Source organism: Filicampus tigris, chromosome 16 (assembly GCF_054856515.1).
Source record: "Filicampus tigris isolate MCC_2025a chromosome 16, RoL_Ftig_1.0, whole genome shotgun sequence".
Taxonomy (NCBI): Eukaryota; Metazoa; Chordata; class Actinopteri; order Syngnathiformes; family Syngnathidae; genus Filicampus; species Filicampus tigris.
The window spans coordinates 8,155,342-8,177,455 of record NC_141232.1 but is presented as its reverse complement, the minus strand read 5'-3'; the positions used below and the strand labels follow the sequence as shown (position 1 = coordinate 8,177,455).

The following is a 22,114-nucleotide window of genomic DNA, read 5'->3' as shown; positions in this document are numbered from 1 at the left end:
AGTTGATTTAAGAAGCATCCATATTCTCCAAGATTTGAGCTGTTCATCAGTTCAAGATGTGTCTATTAGATGTATCAATAATCAATATGTGATATGTATCTACTATCATTCACTGGCATTTGACAAATTTACTTGTCATTTCACATTCCAGCCATTCAATCAAAGGACCTTCTTTACATTTTCGTCATTTTTTTTTCAAAGGTTAGGGTAAAAGAGGGTCTGAAAATGTCTGGCAGTGAATGAGTTAAAGACGTACCTAATCAATTTGAGATGTAGCTATAATTGATTGACTATGAACTCAAAGTTTGTCTGATGGATTTAAGATTCTGATGGTCAATTTGAGATGTATCAGGATGCGCCGTAATCGATTCAAGACTTGTTTTGACTTGGTTTGGTTTTTGGCCAACCCCCGCCAAGGCCCAGCAATTTTCATTTGGAATTAGCACCAGCTTCAAACTGACGCACAAATGCTCGGATTCACATTCACAGAAATTAAGGTAACAGAAACATTTAGCTTTTTCACTTAAAGACAGTTTCCTGAAAATTAATTGCGTCATAATCCTGCTGACTAGCAAAGACAATAATCATAATAACAATAGTAATATTAATGCTGGTGATGCTTGGCAGCAGAGTAAGCAGTCCATAAGTGGACAGCTAATGGAAAGGTCTTCTTTCAGCACACAGCCATCAGTCTCTGCTAAGCCTTCACGCTTCACGGCCTCTGGAGTCTCACAAAAAAACACTGAAAATAGAGCACAATGACTAACAACATTTCGGAGGAGCCGTCGAGCCGCATCAGTGTCAAATCTGTGCACCCTCCTCCCGCCCCGACTCCACCTCAACAACCCCCCTGTCCCCTGTGAGCGACATCAGCACATGATTATGTCATCAGAGAGGCAAGTCTGCCAAAGAGAATAAAATGTAGAAAAATACATGAATGTAAGCAGCAGAAAGACTAGTCAGGGGTGTTACATATGGCAACCGTACCTGAGTAATAAATAGTTGATATCTGAATGGTGAACTGTACATAAATATAGGGCTGAACAATTAATCAAATTAAAAAATATATATTTATATTTTATATATATCATTTATTGCTTGTTTGTTAGATGGGGAGAGGACCATGAATAAAAAAAACTAGCAAGAAAAAAACAAAGCAAGAATAGTCATCATTGCATGCGGCAATTCTGAAATACCCCCCCCCTCCCCCTCCCCAAAAACTATATTTAGATGTGAATGGCAAACTGTACATGAATTAGTAGATGCTACCTATAAAGAAGTAGATGTGAGCAGGACCAATAGTAGTCAGCAGTGTTTTACAAATTATACATGGGTAATGCATACTACTGTACATCTATATGTGGATGTCACTGGCAAATTGTACATGGTACTATATATGCGGAATTTGAACAAAAGCAGCAGGAATTGTCCGCATTGTTAAATGTGACAACTGTACATGATTAATAAATACTACTCTATATGTGGATATGAATGGCAAAATATACTTGAATAGATTATACTCGACATATAGAAGTGAACGTCCATGCGGCAAGAGTAGTCATCGGCGTTATAGAAATTGGCCGAGTTGCCTTCGTGACCACATTCCATGTTGATACATTTCACACAGAACAGCAACATGGGTAAAAGCCAGGGTGGGATAAGTGAGTGTTGGGTGCTAAACTTAACACCCAACATTGCAGCATACCCTCAGACACCGGCGTTGTCTCGCTTCTTTTTCACAGCTCTGCTAGTAGCTCCAAAGGCGAAAGATTTTTGCCTGTGTTGCTGGTGGCATTTATACAGAGCATCAATACAGCGGGGTGGGGTATGAAGAGGTTGTTGTCGAGTAAACGTTCCCTTACTTGTTGTTTTTCAGCATCTTGTAACATAACAGATCTTTATTGCTTGGGGGGAGGGCAAAAAACTTTATTCACTGTTGCACGAATGAACAGATGCAATGTTTTCATGACAAAAGGCGACAATGGTTTTATTTGACTGGTGTTAAATTGCTAAGAAGAGGAAGACTCGCTGAACCCCGCTGCAAAATGATGTTGTCGCTTCCTCCGCCATTTGTCAAATATCCTCGCCGCTGCGATTGATCTAGCAGGACTATTTAAGACTAGGATCAACTCCACAAGTGTGTGCAATTTGCCTCAGATGCCCTTTAGTATTAGACTTGCAATGTCATCTATTCTTAGTAGTGGTGTAAGTATCATTATCTATATAATGCTACCTAATGAACTTCAAACGTCAACTTCAAATATCAATGTATCTTGATTATTGCAAAGAATTTAAAAAAATAAATTTGATAGACTCCAGCTCACCCTGTTTTTAGGACAGGCTCTGACGAAAACTGATCATGTGTATGCTGGAATTACGGCAAGCAAATGCGCGTGAAATGGAAAAGAACCTGTAAAAGTGGAGGCCATGTCTGCCGTGCTGCTGTATGCGTTATCAGCAGAGACACGGGCATCAAGAGCGTTTGTGCTGTGCGATAAGAGCTTGAACCGCTCCTCGTCCTTCTCAGAAGCGTCGCCAAAATGGAATAATCAGCAACATCAAAACAAGCGCAGAGCAGTGTTTGAGTTCCTGGCATCCACGCAAGTAACTGTTATCATCAGAGCAGGAAACAACACCGTCTGGACTACAGCAACATGCAAATTCACAAATCCAACATCCTTTTTTCGTGTAAGTGGTAGATGTTTTTGACAGATCAAATCATCCAATGCACAATTGTCAAACTCAATTAAAACGAGAAGCAATGCTAGAGGTGCGACATTGTAACGATGCATCATGATATCAATACTAGATAATGCCTTATTGATGGTTAACTGTGATGGATAATGACATGATACATCGTTTGTTTTTGTTGTATTGATTCTGAACAATGCATTGCAATATACATATATTATGTTGGTGTGTCAATACTGTACCATAATGAATAATAATATTAGGTGGTGATGTCCCGATCACATTTTGTCTTAATTTCTATATTTGAATAAAGTTATCCCAACGTGGTACCTTTTTATATGGCTTTAAGTCTTGTGCAGCGGAGCTTCAAATCCCGTACGACAATACTATACTATACATAGTAATGGTGATATTTGGTGTTGTTTGGGTTGATACTGTTTCGTCATGGATAGCGTTATCTTGCAGTATTGATATTTTGATATTACTATATTTTAGTCTATCGATAGGACAATAGGTTGTCATTTCAATAATTTGTCTTTGGATACTCTCATGATGTATAATTATAATAGATAGCAATGTTGATATATAGCTTTTTGTTTCTATGCTGTGGATGGCAAGACGACAAAATATACTTGATGTTAGTGTGGCCTCACTGTACCGTGATATTACATGATACATTGCAATCAATATTTAATTCCGTTGTATTGATGGTGATAGTGCTCCATACTGCGGTATGATTGTGGGTAAACATACGCTATATGGTAATATTGCTATTTCCTGGTTTGTATATTCCTGTTTATTTTTACTTTTGAGTGATTGTATCAGTAAATGAGCTAACCAGCTTTACATGAGAAAAGGAGATTTGATTATTCAGCCAACAGTTTGTATCATTTTATGTTGATGTTTGAGCCCCGGGTATTGTTTTGTTATTGTCAGTAATGAAAGAACGCAATATTCCTGCCGTTGGGTAGGACAAAACGGTGGTCCCCAAGGTTATTGTCTCGTATTAGCAGGCAAGCGGAACCTTGTGAGCTGAGCTACGCGGTCAGAAATGTCAGCTCCAAAAAAGACGGCAGGGGAAAAAGAAAGATGCTGAGTTCGCTAGGATGGATGTTGAATATGTAATGACTCATCATTGACATGTGGACGCAGATGAAGAAATGCACATTGGTGGACTTTGACTTGAACGTTGCCTCGCTCTTTAGTGACATTAAATGTGAACTGCATCATCTGTAGAATTTTGAAGTGGCACTAATGGACAAAAAAAGCATTTTGGATTGGATCTAACCTCACATGAACATCATGAGAGAGATTGAACATTCTAAAAATGAAGAGTTTAAAAACAACATGGAAATAGCAAGATTGTGATGGACACACCAGAAGGAGCAGCTCAATGAATTGGATTGCAGCATTTTAAGCATGATGAACTGTTAACACTTTACATTTTATTTATGTTATTACCAGAGATGGGAAATCCAGGTCTAGACAGTAAAAACCCTGCCATAGTTTGGCTTTAGCCACAGGTGCTTCTACTCAACCGGCAGGTAAGCTAGCTCAGTTGATTAGAAGCACCTGTGACGCAAGCCAAACTGTGGCGGGGCTTTTACTCTCTGGACCTGAATTTCCCATCTCTGGTTATTACTCCGTTTTTATAAAGCATACTATTATAGAGTGCTTTTTCCCCCCTCATCAAATAAACACAAACACAGAAATTTGCTTTGGGGATACAAACGCATTGAATATTAATATTGTGATGTATTGCTATCCATCATAGTATAGCATTGATACACCAATAACAAATATCACTTTTGTGGTGTATCATTACAGTACAGTACAGTATCAATACTAGGGATGTTCAATACCATTTTTGTTCAGACCGATGTCAGTACGAGTAGTCACTGATACTGTATATCGATACATCTGTGCTTTTAATACATATAATTGAACAGTTAAAACAATGATTAAAAAATTAAGAACATAGTCCTTTCTTTCTAACTCAGATAATGATTCACCAATGTGTCAAATGCCGCAGTATGGGGCCATCTACTCAATGTCAGATTAAAATGTTTGCTTTTAGTATCTGTGACTGGTATTAGCGACCTCCCTGAGTACCCGATTATTTAAAATAGGGCCGGTATCGGCCCGATAGCAATACCCCATTCCCAATCAATAAAACATCAACTATCGATATTACAATGTATCATATAATTATCCATAGCTACGCAATATTCATATACAAATATCAATGTTATGAAGCTTATCCATCACATTACAATGTTGATAAACATCAAATATCACCATTGAAATGTATTATTCCCCATGGTACAGTCTTGATACATCAATATCATTCGTGTATTGATACACTAACATCAAATGTCAGTAATGTGGTGTGTTATTATTATTATTAAACAGTAACGATAAAACTATAGCAAATATCAATATTCAATCTATATATGCCATCAACATGATATATCATTATACATCGTGGTGTAGTATCGATACAACAATGTTAAATATTTGTTACTATGATGTATAATTACCTTTCACTGCATCGTATGGATTCACTGTTTAATATCAGTATCGTCATCATATTGTTTATCCACCACTAGAGAATTGAACAATTCCAGATTTTTCTCCCATATTGTGTCCCAATACTCTTGAAGCGTTCATGCTGTGCGTGCCATAGATGTGGTGAGCGGGAGGGGTCTGGCAGGAGGACCATGTTGTTGAGGCTGGGGAAGGAGGGGGCAAACACATCGCAATCCGTGAGCTCACTCCGGCCTCATCACGGTTCGTCACTCATCTCACCTCCGCACTCACACGCAAACGCGGGACAAAATGCCTGCTGGCCTGGGTCTCACACACACAAATGGCGTGCAATACAATTCCGACTGCCAACTACTCCGTGGTTTGTGAGTGCAAATCCTCTGTTGGCGTCCCCTCTTGCTATTGTTTACATTGTTTGTGCATATTGAGGAGATTGTTGTAAATCCGCCTGCACTGCCAAAAACAGGAGCGAATGCTGTGCTTTTCACCATGAAAACAAGGTCAGACACTTTGAAAGTCCATAAAAAAACTCTTGATCTTGGACTTTGGACGAGTGCACACTATTGTGAGTAGAGTTGTGTAGAATGTTAAATATGAAACATTAGAGTTGTACAAAAAATAGAGATAGACTCATATGCTTTTTTCAGGGCCGATACCGATAACAATTATTTGTAGTCAAGGAGGCCGATAACCGATATTTGGAGCCGATATTCATTTTCAGTAAAAAGGAAAATTGGCATCAAAATCGTAAGAAAAAATTACTCTTAACTTTGTTGCAACATCTTTAGGCATGTTTATTGAACAATGTTTCATGTTTTCATGTTAATTTTTTATGTGTATATATATATATATATATATATATATATATATATATATATATATATATATATATGGACCCATATGCTAATTACTTTTTGTAATTATTAGTTCTCTTAAAATAATACTTCTATCTTTTTCCTTTTTTGTTTGTTTTTGCTTTAAATTTCATGATGCACACATTGAACAACTCAAAATGTGGATTGGTCAATCCCAGACATGTTTTAATTTGTATACAGGGTTTTATGTTTATTGCTGTTAGCTATTGTGAAATGTGCTTTACAAATAAAATTGTATTGTGCCTCTGTGCATGCATGCTATTGCCACTCTGACCGCTACTCCAAAATAAACCAAATTATGTATATTGTGTGATATACAACTCAGTACTACATATTTCACAGTCCAAGTATGTCCCAATTATCTTCAAACATAACAGATTGTACATCATTAGAGTTGCATGGAACTTGAAATATTTTGTTGCTGGTGCTTGCATTGTGAGTTACGGATATCTTGTACGAGTTGTTCAATTTTCTTGCGTGTTCGGGGTGAAATGAACTGGTATTTCTAATAATAGGCTTGCTCCGAATAACTTCACACCCGACTGAATAGTGCGCATCCTCACCGGAGACGCGACACAAAGTCCTCGCGATGGCACAGACACCTTCTGCCGCAGATTGTTGACATTGTTAAAAGCCCAGGGCAAAGCTAGAAAAGTCATGCAAAGTTGAATCAACACACCCGGAATTGTTCATGTAAGCCGGCGCCATAGACCGACTGCTATGTGCTCATTACTGTGGAAGGATAATGAGATGATGCTTTCAAGGTGTGTGGGCTGACACACTGTCGCTTCTTGCTTTTTTTTTTTTTTTTCTTTTATAAACGAGTCAGTACCTCCACCCGGGTGGGAGTGATAGAGAACACAAGTTTGCTGAAAGCATCACCTTAATTACACCACGAGAGCTGCTGGCGGCATAAGCAACTGGTATGTGGTACTGTGTGGTAGACACAGCGGTAGTAGACTTTTTTTTTTTTTTTCTTCTCACATCTTCTCATTCACTAGCACGTCTCCAAACTTTTACCTGGCACTGTGGGGTAGACTGAATGTTGAATCTAATGTAAATATGTTGCATTACAGTTGTATATAGCAAGACATTTAGATATATAAATATTGTATATTGGAATTGTATATAACGGTACATCTGATGTAAATGTAATGCATTATAGTTGTATAGATTATGAAATATATACAGATAGGTTTCCCTGGAGCTGAACAGCAGAGTAAATAGACGTTCTGTAGCACATTAAATATGATGCAAATGTTGTATATTATGGTTACATAGAGTATTAAGTATGTAAACTAAAGTTGTATAGCGCGTTATGGTGTAAATATAAGTGTTGTACAGAATATTGTATCTGCAGGTATGTTGCATTAGTTGCATAGAAAATTAAATGATTTAAAAGCACAACATAAGAGTTCTACAGAACAATTATGTAAATGTTACGCTGCAATTGTGTAGCTTCCTAAAAAAAAAGGCTAAAGATTCCTTCTTATTCGATAGCATGAGATAGTGACCACAAACCTTTGACTCCTACTATCTATTAGACTCTGTGAAGCAGAGCAGCACTCACAGATGGACACATCTTTTCTTCTTTTTGAGAAAAAGCTAAAAAAAAAAAGAAATCTAGATTTCAAAGTCGCCGCCGCCGCCGCCGCCGGGAAAGCCGACAAGCGAGGAAGGGATGAAGGGAGCATTCTTGCACCTCTGAAAGAGATGAGCAAATGGACAGGCGGCAGGGCTCCTTATTCTTTATTCTATCTCTTAATCCGCGTTATGAATATTTCACACGCAGGCTGCGTTCACAGCTCGCCGGTGAGAGAACAGAGGGCTTGCATGGGTAATTTTTATTTGCGGGTGTTCCTCCGCCAGGGCAGCTTGACAGAAATGTTTGGTAACCCAAGTTACGTCTTCTTTGAAGAAATAATTTGTCCCATTTGTAAGTCGTCATCAACGCACACCTCCCGCATCAGTCGGAATGTTCTCATTGATATTCATGTATTATTCAGTGTAAAATTAAAATGCCCCACAATGTTAAGTGCTGCGCAGACCCCTCGGGCCATGCTTCACCTCGTCTGTGTTTCGTGGAAATGGCTAGAGCCTAAAAAAACAGCCTCCTATGTAAAGTTATCCTAAATTATTGCAGGGATGAGAATAGAGCAAATTGTCATTATTTTTAATCATGAAAATCGCTTGATTTGTTTCGCACAAAAACGCAAACAATATTGTACTTTATTGCTATCCTTTACCCGTTGCAAACGATGAACCATTGGGTATGCCGCATCGTTTCTTCCTCTGCACTGACTTCACCATCGGGATGAACACGAGGTTCGTGCGTTTCCTGGCTGGATACTTTTTCTCCCAGACATCCTTTCTATCTGCTCAGTCACGCCGCCCACCGCTCGTCGCTCTCGTCTTCTCAGCTTGCTCTTCAGTCAGTCAAAGCAGCGGCAGAATGCTTTTATTGAACCTTTAAACTTTTAATGAGTGGATGAAGATGAAGAGTGGCCAAAAGTACTCATTTTCAGCAGCCTTCCGGGCTGTCCTTTTTGCTAAGTAATTAGTGTCGAAATGCTAATGTGTCTCTTAGCCCACCTTCTATGTATAGGACCGATTGTATGTTGTAAACCATAGTGACCATTTAATGAGCGTTAAATTTGTGCAAAACTTGTATGTGAAATAGTTTTTCAACAATAAAATAATCCTATTTTCTTTTCAGTTATAATGAACTTTTTATTGTTAAAAATTTGTATTTTAGTTGCACATTTTATTATTGACAGTTGAGTTAACGAGATACATAAATATGTAATATGCCGTTTTTAGACTAGTGGGGCTACAGAGGACATATTCTTGTTAATACATTTTTAGGGTTGACTTCTCGTTTAATAAGAAATGAAAATAATTATTCTCGTATATTTAATATGCTTTTAATTATCAAAATGTGTACTATTAAACATTTTTATTCCTCACAACAAATCAATTTAGCAAGTTAAATCAATATAAATGTTTTTGGTTACCAATTTCAGGGAAAGACACATTAATGCAACACATACACTATTACAGGATTGATCATGTAAACTGGAATTGTCAGTGTTTAATTTCAGTTTTGTAAGTTGTTCTTTTCATTCATCCAAAAGTACAATGCTAAAGTTAATTTACATTTAATTTCATTCAATTAACTCTGTGTTGATTATTTGCAGCAATTTATTTCTTTAAAAAATCACAGACACAGCATTTGACAGGAGGTTTTTCTTTTTTTTTTTTCTTTCTTTTTTTTTTTTAAATTCAAACGTTGTATGCAAAGGTTCCGTCACGGCTGGCTGATCATTTTTAATTGATTCGTCTGCTCTAAATTAATTAGTGCGTCCAAGGCAGATTGAAGACAAATAGTTTTACACAACCGCGGTGTTAGAGAACTGTACTGACAGCTCGCTTTAATGAGGCCGAGCGGGGGTGTTCGTTGGCCTCCAGGTTGCCCCCCCCTCTCCAAGGCCCCTCGTATTCTGTCAGGTCATTGGTCATCATGTTCGCCAGTGTTCTATCTCCCTCTATCTCTCTCTCTTGCCGCCTTTTTTCTTGCCAGATGTCAGCGACTGTAGCGTGCATGTTTACTTCACCCAACATGGCAAATGTCAGCCTTTTTTCCTATTTTTAGTCTTATGAGATTTGAGGAAGTCTTGTGTGATTCAGTGCAACTCGTGAGATTTGAGGAAGCCTCACAAGACTTGAGGAAGTATCACCAGATTTGAGGATGTTCTGCATGATTTTGCACATTCGTCACAATATTTGAAGAAGACTTGCATGAATTGGCACAAGCTTCATTGGACTTTAGGAGGTTTTCATTGCTTCATGAGATTTGAGGAAGTCTTGCGTAATTAATCATAAATCTGACTAGATTTTAAAAAAAGACTTGCCTAATTTATGGGGAATTTCATAAATTTTGAGTAATTCTTGAGATTTTGTACAAGTCTCACAAAATTTGAGGCACTCTCTTGCAATTAGTCACCAGTCTCATGAGATTTGACGATGTCTCACATGATTTAGCACAAGTCTGACAAGATTTTGAGGAAAGGTTAAATCTCAAACAATTTGAGCAAATCTCATGTGATTAAGCACAAATCTTATAAAATTTGAGGAAGTCATGCATAATTTAGCCCAATTGTCAGGTGATTTGAAGTTATCTGTGATTTGTGGAAGTCTACAAGGTTTTGGGACATCTCATGAGATTTGACAGTCTTACGTGATACAGTAGTAGACTGATAAAATGAGAGAAACTTTTGTGTGATTTTGCACAAGTATCTTGACGTTTGGAGAAGTCTTGCATGATTTAGCACAAGTCTGACAAGATTAGAGGATGCGTTGTGTGATTTGAGGAAGTCTTGCATTATTTACCATAAATCTCTTGAAATTTCAGGTAGTCTGAAGAAATCTGAGCGAGTACCACAAGATTTGAGGGAGTCTCATGAGATCTGACAGTCTCACATCATTTACCATAAATCTGGCGGGTTTTGAGGAAATTATCAATCGAAAATCTCGAAAGATTTGAGAAAATCTTGTGCGATTAAGCACAATTCTTATCAAATTTGAGAGTCTCACATTTACCACAAGTCTTATGGGAGTTGATATAGTCTGGGAAGATTTGAGGAAGTCCCAACATGCATGATGATGCTTAAAAAAATGTCACCATTATTCAATGTTTAACAACTCCACAAATAATATATTTTTGTGCCATTGAAAGGTTAAATGCACTTTTTTTTTTTTCAACCCCCAGCCAAATCAATTTAAAGTCTTTCGTCAGCAATTCAACATTTATCATAGATGTACAAGAACAACAGAAAGCAATACATAGATTATTTTCCCCCACAAAATGTTGGTCAAATATAAAATACATGTTTACCGTTTATATATTATTGCTGCTCGTGTGTGTCACGCACATGAATTGTGCTGTTCTGATCTGTGCTGCTGTAAATCAAAGTCCACTAATCATGCTGTGTAATTTCTTAAGTGGCTCAGTTGCCAACTGAAACCTTTCAAACTGGACGCTGGAAATCTGCCATTGTATTTTTCTTTGCACACCCCCGCTGTGAGAAGCCATCTCTGCCTCCTGCACCCTGTTGCTCAGCGGCGTGTGAAATTAAGTACCGCTGCTGCCATCTTGCCCTGCATTATACTCTATCTGTCTTGTGTGGACGGAATGAAGTTACAACAGCCCACATGTTATATTTATATTTTGTTTACAGATGAGGGTTCACGAAGGCTACACAATTGGACTGGTTACCAGTCAACCACAATCTTCCTGCTTCGCCACCGCAGTCTGATTTTCATCCATCTATTTTCTGTAGAGGTTGTCATCATTTGAATTGCAAGTGAGCTGTAGCCTATCGTCGCTGACTTTGTAGAGGTGTTGCACACCCTGCGCTGGTTTCTAGCCAATGGCATGGCATATGCCAATGTAGACAAGCAAGCATGCATGTTCAAATTCACACCTATTGACAGACATTTTAGCATCTGTGTTGTGCAATGCATCGACTAGTTTAATATTACCAATGAAACTCATATCTACCGTACCCACCATGAATGCATCTGCCAGGCACGCCGAGGTTAGCTATGTGCTGCTTTTGAACAGGCCTAATGCAATCTGTCTGTATGCTCCGTTAGAATTCACCTTGGTTTGTTTTCCTCTTAGTCATTGTCAAAATGGTGTATGTCAACTTCAAAGGCAAACTGCAACTATGGGACAATCCTTTGTAATTAATCGATTTGGACTGTTGATGGTATTTGTTCGCTATGTGATGCATTTTTTAAAATTTATTTCATCGTCCGTCACCTTTCATTGACTTCTCGCTTGGAAACAAACTGTGTTCCCGAGTGTGTGTGCGTTTGTGTGCGTGTGTGATGCTGAATAACAAATAGCATCTTTTGGCTTTGAATATTCACAGCAACCCAGTAAGGCCGCTTTGATAGTCAAACAGCAGGGTTAAAGAGTGAAAGTGTTTAAAATATTTTCATAGAGGTCTCGACGTGCTTGAAAACTCGCCAGTCTTTATCATAGAAATGTTTTTATATTCTAGAAATACCAGACAAGGCCAAAAAGTAGCACACCTGGAAAGTTTGAAAATATTTGCCAATGACCAAACAATATGGAATTGGGGGGGATATAGTTGTCAAAACAGGGCGCACAAAAAGGTCTACTTTGAACAGGAAGTCGGCCATTTTGAAATGTCTCCAGGATCACTCCTTGGAAAATCAGAAAAAGTTATCCCTCAAAACTAGTTTCACTGTTTGTCACATGTTTATTATAATAAGACCCATAAAGACATCTCAGGGACTCATGCACAAAAGTGAACATTAAGTCAGCTATGTTTGGTTTGAAGTAGTCATTTTCCAGGACACATACTTGAACAAACTCCTGCTTGGGCCACTGGTGTTTTCTCGCCGCCACTGTGTTAATTTGTCCCAAAACAAATTTTTCAAGTGTTTGCTTTTGTTGTTGCATTATTATCATCTCAGCCAGTGTGTTTGCTTTAATACTGCCGAATGGCCCTCAGCTGCTGGCTCAAAAAGTGCCGCCAACTGAGCGGAAAAGTGCTACTCTGACTGGTGAGCCCATGGGGGTGCGCCAGTGCTAATTAGCTCATTTAGCTTATTGCAATGTAACTGAAACGCGTTGCCAGCTATGGAGGCCCCGTGAATCCCTCTGTGTTGAATTGACATCTTATCAGATGATTAAATAAAATCAATTCAATGCTTTTACTTTTTTTTTTTTTTTTTAATCGGGTAGCTTTACACTTTGTATATTATGTTACATAAAGGCTGAATTGTCTTTGTTTAAAGATGTGTTAACTTCAAGGTTCTGAATTCTTTGTTTTACAAAAATATTTAACATCATTATAGAGTTACTACAAAAACACATTTTAGGTTAATAAAAGACTAAACTTGTACTTGTCTAATGTCACTGAAAACTCTAAATTCGTTGCCGTTTGCAAGTACCTGTATTTTACCTTAAAAAAACAAACTTCATTGAAGACAGCGTTGTCTTTGATGCTATTAAACACATTTTAGATTGCATTCCTAAAAGTCGACTGCCTAAATTGTGTACCAAAACTCAATTTAATGTAACTGGAAGATGTAAAATTATCTGTAATGTTTACGAAAAAAAAAAGATTTTGTCCCGGGAGCATCCATGATCATGAAGCGCTGTAATGAGTACTCTTTTGATTTCAATGAGCTCTTGTCTGCTAAGCCTCAATTGTGATGTGTATTGAAATGAATGGTCTGCTGTGGAGGAGTCACTGTTGTGAATAATAGTCTTGCATAATAAAGTCTTGAAGATGAAAGTGTTGAGATTAACATAATGTATTCACACGTGCGCACTCATCAGCCCCAGCACGGTGTAGCCTTGTGTGAAATTGCTGCCGACGTTCATCCGTTCACGCATCCGTTCACGCATCCGTTCATCGGCGTAGCGTTGCATCTTCAAGGCTGTTGGATGTTCTGATGAGCCTTCAAAGGCTTCCACTGATCCATCCATCGAGGAGGATTTTCTCCTTGTCCCGGTGAGAGATTACGGCGGGATAGAGCGGGGGTGGATTGTCCAGGAACAATGAGCTTTAATTAGGGCCACAAAAAGCTAATGTAATGTAATCGTAGTCCTAACAGAACCGGGACATTACCCAATGCAAGGACAAGGGTCTGAAGTTTAACACTTGTTGAAAAGGGGTCTTGCTTATTGTCGCTGTGATGTGAAATTCTGATGTCCAATTGTTTCACATTTATTTTTACATGAATGGCTTTTCCGCATTACAGACATCTAATTAACGTGAAAATTTAAAAAAATCTCAAATTGGACATACGTGTTTTTCACAGGACAATATTTTTGCCTATTATCGGTCGGATGTTACAGACCAACAGCACGGTGGTCGACTGGTTAGCAAGTCGGCTCACAGTGCAAATGTGCGTTCAAATCCAGCCTTCCTTTGTGGAGTTTGAATATTCCCCCCCGTGCCTGCGTGGGTTTTCTCAGGATACTGATTGTACGGGCCAAAAGTTGTTCATATTTAATTTTAATTTTTTTTTTTTTTTACCTCATCTAAACATGACGTGGCCCATCTGTTTGTTTTAAAAATCAAATATGGCCTTTGAGTTTGCCAACCCCTGCTCTAAATTGTCCATAACATGTGGATGGGAATGTGAATGCTTGTGTGTTTATATGTATGCCGACTTGTCTAGGCTGTACCTTTCCTTTCACCCAAAGTCAGTTGGGATGGGCTCAAGCTCCAAAAATGAGGACAAACGCTACAGAAAATTAATGGATTGATAGTTGCTTTTAGATTAGAGGTTCCGCTGTGTATCAGCAATTAGCTTGGAGCGCCTATGTGCACAAGTAAACAAATATGATCCGTATATATTTCACATTTCTCTCAGTGTGAGCTTGTTTGTTTTTGATCTGACTAGCGCAGATGTCTTCTGAATAGAGAGCTTGATTATAAAATGAGTCATCACAGATATATCCTATTCATTGTGTTTTGATTGGCTGTTGATTGATGGGATCAGTCAAGACCACAAACAAATGGCTAATTAACGGGAAGCAACATGCAAAAGAAACGTCGTCGTGCTCTTCACACTTTACACAGACTGGTCGCTAGACAATATCAGAACACGTGGACAAGCATTCACACCTGTGGATAATTTAGTCCTCAATGAATCCGGAGTGGCCAGACGTAGAACCCAAGACAAAAGTGGTAACCACCAACCCAGCATGCTATGTGATGATAACACCTAGAAAGAGATTTTGAATTTACCGCCACGTAGGGAAGGATTAGCTCCTCAAACGTTGCTTTGTTTGTGCTAAACATTAAAGTGCAGTAAACGTGTGCGTAAGACAGGAACACGACATGTGCGCGCGCCTCCTTTTCCACAGTCTTGGTGAATTGATGTGGGCGGGGCTCTTCGTGAAATGTCAGCACCATCATTCAGACTGAAGGTTGATGTTATACGCTGACCTTTTACACACAGCCGCCCCATACCCTCTTCATCACAGCCACGTGAGATGGCGCGTGCCTGGAGGGTTAAACTATTTCTTCCGCTACATCCTCCCTTTAACACTCAATGACGTCCATGTGTCATACGTTTATTACTGCGCCTCTGGAATAGCATTTATTTAATTATCTTAATGGGGCAAGCCACGACAGCGTTGTCAAAAACTGCAGTGTCCCGTTTTAGTGAATTTTGTACGAAAGGCCCAGACGATTAATTCATAATTACAATTTTAACATCTTCAAGCTAACTCTAAAACACTTATTAACCAAACGTATGCACATGTGCTGCATTCAGGCATGGTAGGAAAAGTGACTGTACATGCCACATGGGTGAAGTCATTAGCTTGCAAAGGACTGATGTCTGGCTTGCTTGTAAAAGTTTTTTTTTTTTTTTTTCTGTAATATGACACCACTACATTATCATAATAAGTCGCCCTTTTTATTCATAATCCATAATGAGGGGATTAGCTACGCATTTTAGCAAACTCTACCCTTTGACTCAGGATTAGCCGTCCTTTTATTTCGCTTGCATTATGATTTATGACTTCCCACGAAGCTAGCGAGCCACACGAATGCTTAACTGACCTTTCTCAATATTACATTTGCAGTCAGTTGATTATCTCAGTTCTCCAAGTTTTTATTTAGGTTTAACTCTGGAAGAATGCTAACATTAACAGTTAATGCTTAAGTTATCATTTTGCTAATTTGAGCTTTGACCTAGATTTTGGTGCATGATCAGAGCATTGAGGGAAGAGGTAGACATTTGCATTAGCATCTAGCGCTAACCCCTTGTTAGCTAACTGCCATCCTGCCATTTTGCAAACAAAAGGACCTTGATTTGCATCTACCATCTGTGATGTTTGAAAAGAAAAAGATTTCTGACCGTAGACAGACTCCAATGTTAGCTCTTGGGTTACCTTCCATGTTTGCTGCTTGATAGGAGTTTTATGTAGTTGATGTAGCAGCTTTTTGTAGGCAAAAGGACTTAATGTGGTCCTCACTGCATTTGAGTCTACATTGTGTGTGACATTTGACATGAAAAAGATGACTAAGTGATGTAGATTGCTGGGTTAGCTTTTCATACTAGCTGCTTTCTTGTTAGCTTCCACGTAACTGCTCTGTATATTGTATATTGCTGTATTAACAAAGTTTTTGTGATATAAATTACTTTGATTTGGAAGTCCCTTAGTGCATTTGAGTCATGTTTGTGAAAATGACACTTGAGTGAAGATGTAGACTGCTAGGTGAGCTTCTTGAGCTAGCTGCGTCTTGCTTGCTGCCTTATGCTTGTTTGTGATCAAAAGGTAGCAGTTTAGTGACAGTTTTTGTAAAAAAAAAAAAAAAAAAAAAAAAGATATCAACATTTATTTGTTGACCAAAAAGAGTGTTTATTGCATTTTAACTGCCATCGACGGCGGTTAACATCTTGTTAAATTTACACTGAATCAACATGTGCTCTTTAGTGAGGTCATAAGCAATCATTGTAGATTTTCGTTTTCTTTGTCTTTTTCCCTGGGCGGCGTCACCTTTGGAATACAGAGCAGCGCTGTCTAAAAAGAAAAATGAATCGGCAACACAAGCACATTGTCGGGTCCAAAAGGGCGAGCTGTGAAATATTTGATGTGCACAAATGAAAACTCGCTATTCTGTTTATTCAGCGTTTTGACAAGAAGTGAGAAAAAGAAGAAGCAACTGTGGCACATTTGAAAATATTCCGGTTATTGTTTACAGTTGCGCACTGTTGCTATATGGCTTCATATCTCAGGAAACTAACATTAGCCAGTTGATGTTTATGTATAAGTAAAAGCTGACTATCATTGATATTTAACTGAACATAGCTCGAACTAAGGGCTTACTGTCTAAACCAGACAGAAACATGTGTTCATGCTTTTGTTTTCAGTAGACTCGATTACTGTAATGGTGTGTACAGGTCTTAATAGAAGAAAATAAATCGGGCAGCTGCAGCTGATCCAAAGTGCTGCCGTCAGAGTCCTGACAAACACCAGGAAACTGGACTACATCACACCTGTCCTCAAATCACTACATTGGCTTCCAGTGAGTCAAATAATTGATTTTAAAATCCTGTTGCTGGTCTATAAATATCTAAATGCTCTTGGACCAAAATCCATGCAAGATGTACTAGTACCCTACGAAGCCTCCAGACCCCTCAGGTTGTCTGGGACAGGCCTTTTGTGTGTTTCCAGAACCAAACAAAGTCAAGCAGCATTTAGTTACTATGCTCCTCACCTGTGGAACAAACTCCCAGAATGAATACCCGATGTCTGATCAAACTGTCAGTTCATTTAAATCGCGGTTGAAAATATTTATGTTTCCTGAAGCATTCTCATGAATCGATCCTTTTTATTCTCTTGTTTTAATCCCCTTTTGCATGCCATCTTTATCTAGGCTGATACGTGGTTTTAATCACTTTCTAATTTTAGAGTATTTTATTATGATTTTTGTAATGTCTTATTTTGTTTCTCTTCCTGTAATGATTTTGTTTTATGTAAAGCACTTTGAATTGTCTTGTACATGAAATGTGCTATACAAATAAACTTGCCTTGCCTTTAACTACATCATGAAGTCATTGTCACGTGTAAAAATAAGTGCAATGTTGAAGCTATAGCGCTAACCCCTTGTTAGCGCTCTGCTCTACTTCATACTATACCATAGCTCCAACATTGCACTTATTTTTACACATTAGTGAGAGTACGGCGCCGCAAGTAGCACACAACTAAACACAATTACAATTACATAAACATGGAAATTGTACACACAAACACACAAGTACACGAGTAGTATGCAAGCACACAAGTAGCAGTACACAATATGCAAGTATGCAAGCAACCATGCAAAGGTACATAAATGCACAATCGCAAGTAGTGCACTAGTGTGTTTGTATACAATACAATACAATTTTATTTGTATAGCACATTTCACAACAGCTAGAGCTGTAACAAAGCACTTTACATACAACAACAAAATAGCCAAAATACAACAAGTAATTTCAATAAATGAACACAAAACACTATATACAATAGACACCGGAACACAGCCGAATATTTTTCCGTATCTCGTGACGAATCAAAAGCCAGATTTATTTCATATGGATTATTTATGTATACTTGATTAATTGATTCAATGTGTTATTTTTGGGTGGGAGCGGGGGGCTTAATTTTTATGTTTAACATTTATGTATAGTATTTACATTCAGTATTTGTGTATATGTATTTTCTATGTATTATTTATTCATTTTTATAGGTAGTATATTATGTATTTTTTATAATTATGATTTGGATATTTATTTCAGTTTATATTTATTTTTATTTAATATTGTATTGTCAGTATTTTTTATTTGATTATAGATTATCACAATATATTGACATGTTATCATATTTTAAATTCATACTTTCAGCATTTATGAACTTGTTTGTCAAAATAGGTAATTTTCATCATTGTATCTTCATTATTTAGTTACTTAAACATAAAGATAAATATTTGTAATTTATTACGTATATGTATTTTTTACTTTTATTACTACTACTACCACTACTTTCCAATCTCAAGAAAGATGATTGTAAACATTTTATTGCATATTTGTATGTGATTTTTTTTTTTTCTTTAATTATTTATATTACATTGCCATCCACGCACATTGTCATGTTTCATTGCGGCGGCGACAGACAAACAAGGACGGGGGGTGGTGGGGTAAAGGGGCCTTGAGCAACTTAGCGCAGCGGCGACAAGAACGGGGGCAGCGTGGGGAGGGGGGCGGCCGCTCAAATCGCGCGGCGTGTGCTGCGGGAATTAGAAGAAGAGGAGGGAAAGCGGAGCCAAATGTGAGAGGAAGACAGCGAGTGAAGGCGAGAGAGAGAAAGTGGGGAAAGAAGACGAGGAGGAGGAGCGAGGAGTTGATGGATTGGAGTATTTTTAGAAGACGAGCCAAGGATTCGCGAGGACAAACTCGTCTGCTTTGTTGTGGTTGCTTTCCTCCCCGACGCCAGTGTCATTTCAGTGTCAGCTTTGCGCTCGAGACCTTCGTGGCTTTGCCAGGCATCGTCCGTCCAAGCAAGGAGCGGCACGTGGAAGTCACGAAAGTGAGACCGCCGAGCGGACGCGGGCTGCCAATCAGCTTCCGTGAGTCCAGTCGCTGTTGCTGAAAGCCGTAGACGAAAGAACCTGAACGAAGCCGCTCTGCTCTCATTGATTTCATTACCTTCCCATCTCACGTTTGTCACCCCCACCCCCCCTGGTTTGTATTCCGTCCTCCCTCCTCCTCCTCCTCCTCCTTTGGCGTCCTCTCTCGCTCGCTGTCACACAAGCTGCAGCGGCGGACGCGCTTCAATTTCTTTCCGCTGAGTCGGCAGCGTCAGGAGGGACCAACAAGTCTGCTTAGTGACCCAGCACAAGGGTACCTCGCGGGGAGTGTCCGTCCCTGACCAGCCAGCGGGGTGTTCATCCGGGTGTGGATTTACCGTTTACCCTGGAGCTACATGTGGGCCGCAGCCCCGCAAGCCGGGCTGGGAAATGACGGCGTCCCCGCGGTTGTAGGTGCCCTGTGGGCGGCGGTCATGGCCCGAGAGGGGCGCTGTCACCGGTCCCCAGCGGCAACCCGGCGCCGCGGGACAACCCGGGCGCTCACTTTTGCTCTGCTGTCACGGACGCGCCTCCATGGCCTGAGGCAAGTGTGCGTCCCTGGCGGCTCCCTTGGCCGAAGAGTCTTCTGGCTCCTGGCACTGTCCACTTCCCTGGGCCTGCTGCTGTCCTGGTCCTCCAACAGGCTACTCCACTGGATGTCCTTCCCCACCTACACCCGGGTGCACACCGAATGGGCCAAGGAGCTGGCCTTCCCCGTGGTCACCATCTGCAACAACAACCCGATCCGCCTGTACAAGCTCACGAAGAGCGACTTGTACTTTGCCGGACACTGGTTGGGCCTGCTGCTGGCCAACCGTACCGTCCGACCCCTGGTGCTGGACCTGCTGCAGGAGGACCGAGTGGGCTGGTTCGGCAAGCTATCCGACTTCAGGCTCTTCCTGCCGCCCCGGAATTTTGAGGGCACCAACTTGGAATTCATGGACCGGTTGAGCCACCAGCTGGATGACATGCTGCTCTCCTGCAAGTACAGAGGGGAACCTTGTGGGGCTCACAACTTCTCATCTGTAAGTTGACTCCATAAGACATCTATGTCATACTTTATTGGGTTGAAGTCTGGGGGTGCCAATCTAAAACCTCTCTCAGCTTTCATCATTATGCTGTATAGGGTCTAAATTTAGAGATTCACTAGGCCTATCTAAACCAACCCACTTCACACTTAGTCATGTCATCTGCAGCAGATGCTGAAGAGTTTACTGTACTGTAAGTCTGGAGATGGACTTCGCCAGTCTAAACCTCTGCACAGTTTTTCTCATCATGGGTCTACATGACCTCTACAGATACATGTAATCTGTGCCATGCTTGATGGGGTTTAAGTCTAGAGATCGACTTGGACAGTCAAAAACCTTTCACATTTTCAGTAAATCACGGGTCATTTATACAAAAATCACTGTCATGCTCTCTCGGGTTTAAGTTTTCAGATGGACTTGACCTGTCTAAAACCTTCCACTGCTTTAGTCATCAGGTGTCATTTATCGTCTGTGGCATTCTCTTTAGGGTTTAAGTCTTGACTAGCCAAGACGTTGGCTAATTGAAAACCTTTCCACAGCTTTTGTTGTCATCTTTTAAAAAAAAAAAAAAATGTATGCATTATTGGTAGCAATGCTACGGGCCATTTCCAACCCATTATGTCAATTACACGCTGCCCATACTGTAGAACCATTTGATTAATAGCGTGGAACTGGCACACATGGCAAGCATATGAAGGCTGGTGTAAGGTGTCTTAGCTATACTACGGATACACTTACTCCTTATTTGATGTTTGTTTGTTTGTGAAAGAAGTAAGGTTTGTGTTCTGTTTTGTGACCGCCTGTTTGTTTTTAGCATGTAACAAGCTCATTGCAAGTTACATGCTGTGCCCCTGATTACTACCCGCGCAACTCAAGAATGCAAAATTAATAACACATTACAACATGTGAGTTACTACATTACATTGTAGAAATGTACCCCAAACATAAACAAATGTTGCGATGAAAAAGTGCTAAGTATCTTGCTCTTACAAAAAAAGTATGCATTTTGATTAACAAATATTATAGCTTTTACTGAAAAGCACATTTTTCTTACTTTCAGGATTATTGCAGTAAATTCAGATTTAGCATTTGCATAATTTTGCCAGACATAATGTAGGTGGACTTGACCAGTGTAAAACCTTCCAAAGCTTTAGCCATTTACAGTATGTGTCATCACTGGCATGCTCAATATGGTAGAGTCTGGAAATTGACTTGGGCCAATGAAAACGCCTTGATATTTTTTTACATCCATAGACTCATAAATGTAGTCATTCCAGATATAGTCATCATTGGTCAATTACAAGCAATCCATGGTCCGCGTTAAGGTTTTCAAGTCCGGAGATTGTCTTGACCAGACTCAACACCTTTTTCACCTCTCAACATCTTTTTTATACCCATAGGCATCATTCTGGTTTTCATGTTGGTTAGACCTCTAATTTATACAAATGTAGTCTATACCGACAAAGACCCACATTTTTTAGTGTCTAAGATGTTCTGGATCACTTAAATGGTTACCGCTTTTGTAATGATTGGAGTCCTTAAAAGCGTGTGTAAATCAATGGGGCACAAACTGTTTGGACTTCCTGTTACAGTAAATCGTTAAAGCTTTCAAGCGCAAAATTAGTCCAAGCCGCATTCATTCAAAAGCCTAGAAAGCAAGGTATTGCTGGAGTACGCAAAAATAGATAATCAAAAAAAAAGCCACAAACTGAGGTATATAAACAAAAAAACTGACCATGTACACATCCAGTGCCCTCCAAAAGTATTGCAACATTGAGTCCAATTCTCCTATTTTTGCTTT

The 22,114-nt window shown here is 39.4% G+C and overlaps 1 protein-coding gene across 5 annotated transcripts in view; it reads left to right on the top strand.

Annotated features, from left to right (window-relative positions):
- Nucleotides 1-22,114, top strand: part of asic2 (acid-sensing (proton-gated) ion channel 2) — a 132,887-nt gene that overhangs the window by 52,871 nt on the left and 57,902 nt on the right. The window contains exon 1 of one of the 5 annotated variants that reach the window (XM_086055526.1): nucleotides 18,965-20,310. The exons of the other annotated variants lie outside the window; for them this stretch is intronic. Within the exon in view, the coding sequence (XP_085911652.1) occupies nucleotides 19,642-20,310 (669 nt within the window). The 5' untranslated portion in view covers nucleotides 18,965-19,641. Of the gene's footprint in view, nucleotides 1-18,964; nucleotides 20,311-22,114 lie in introns of those variants that run through there. 5 annotated transcript variants of the gene reach the window in all.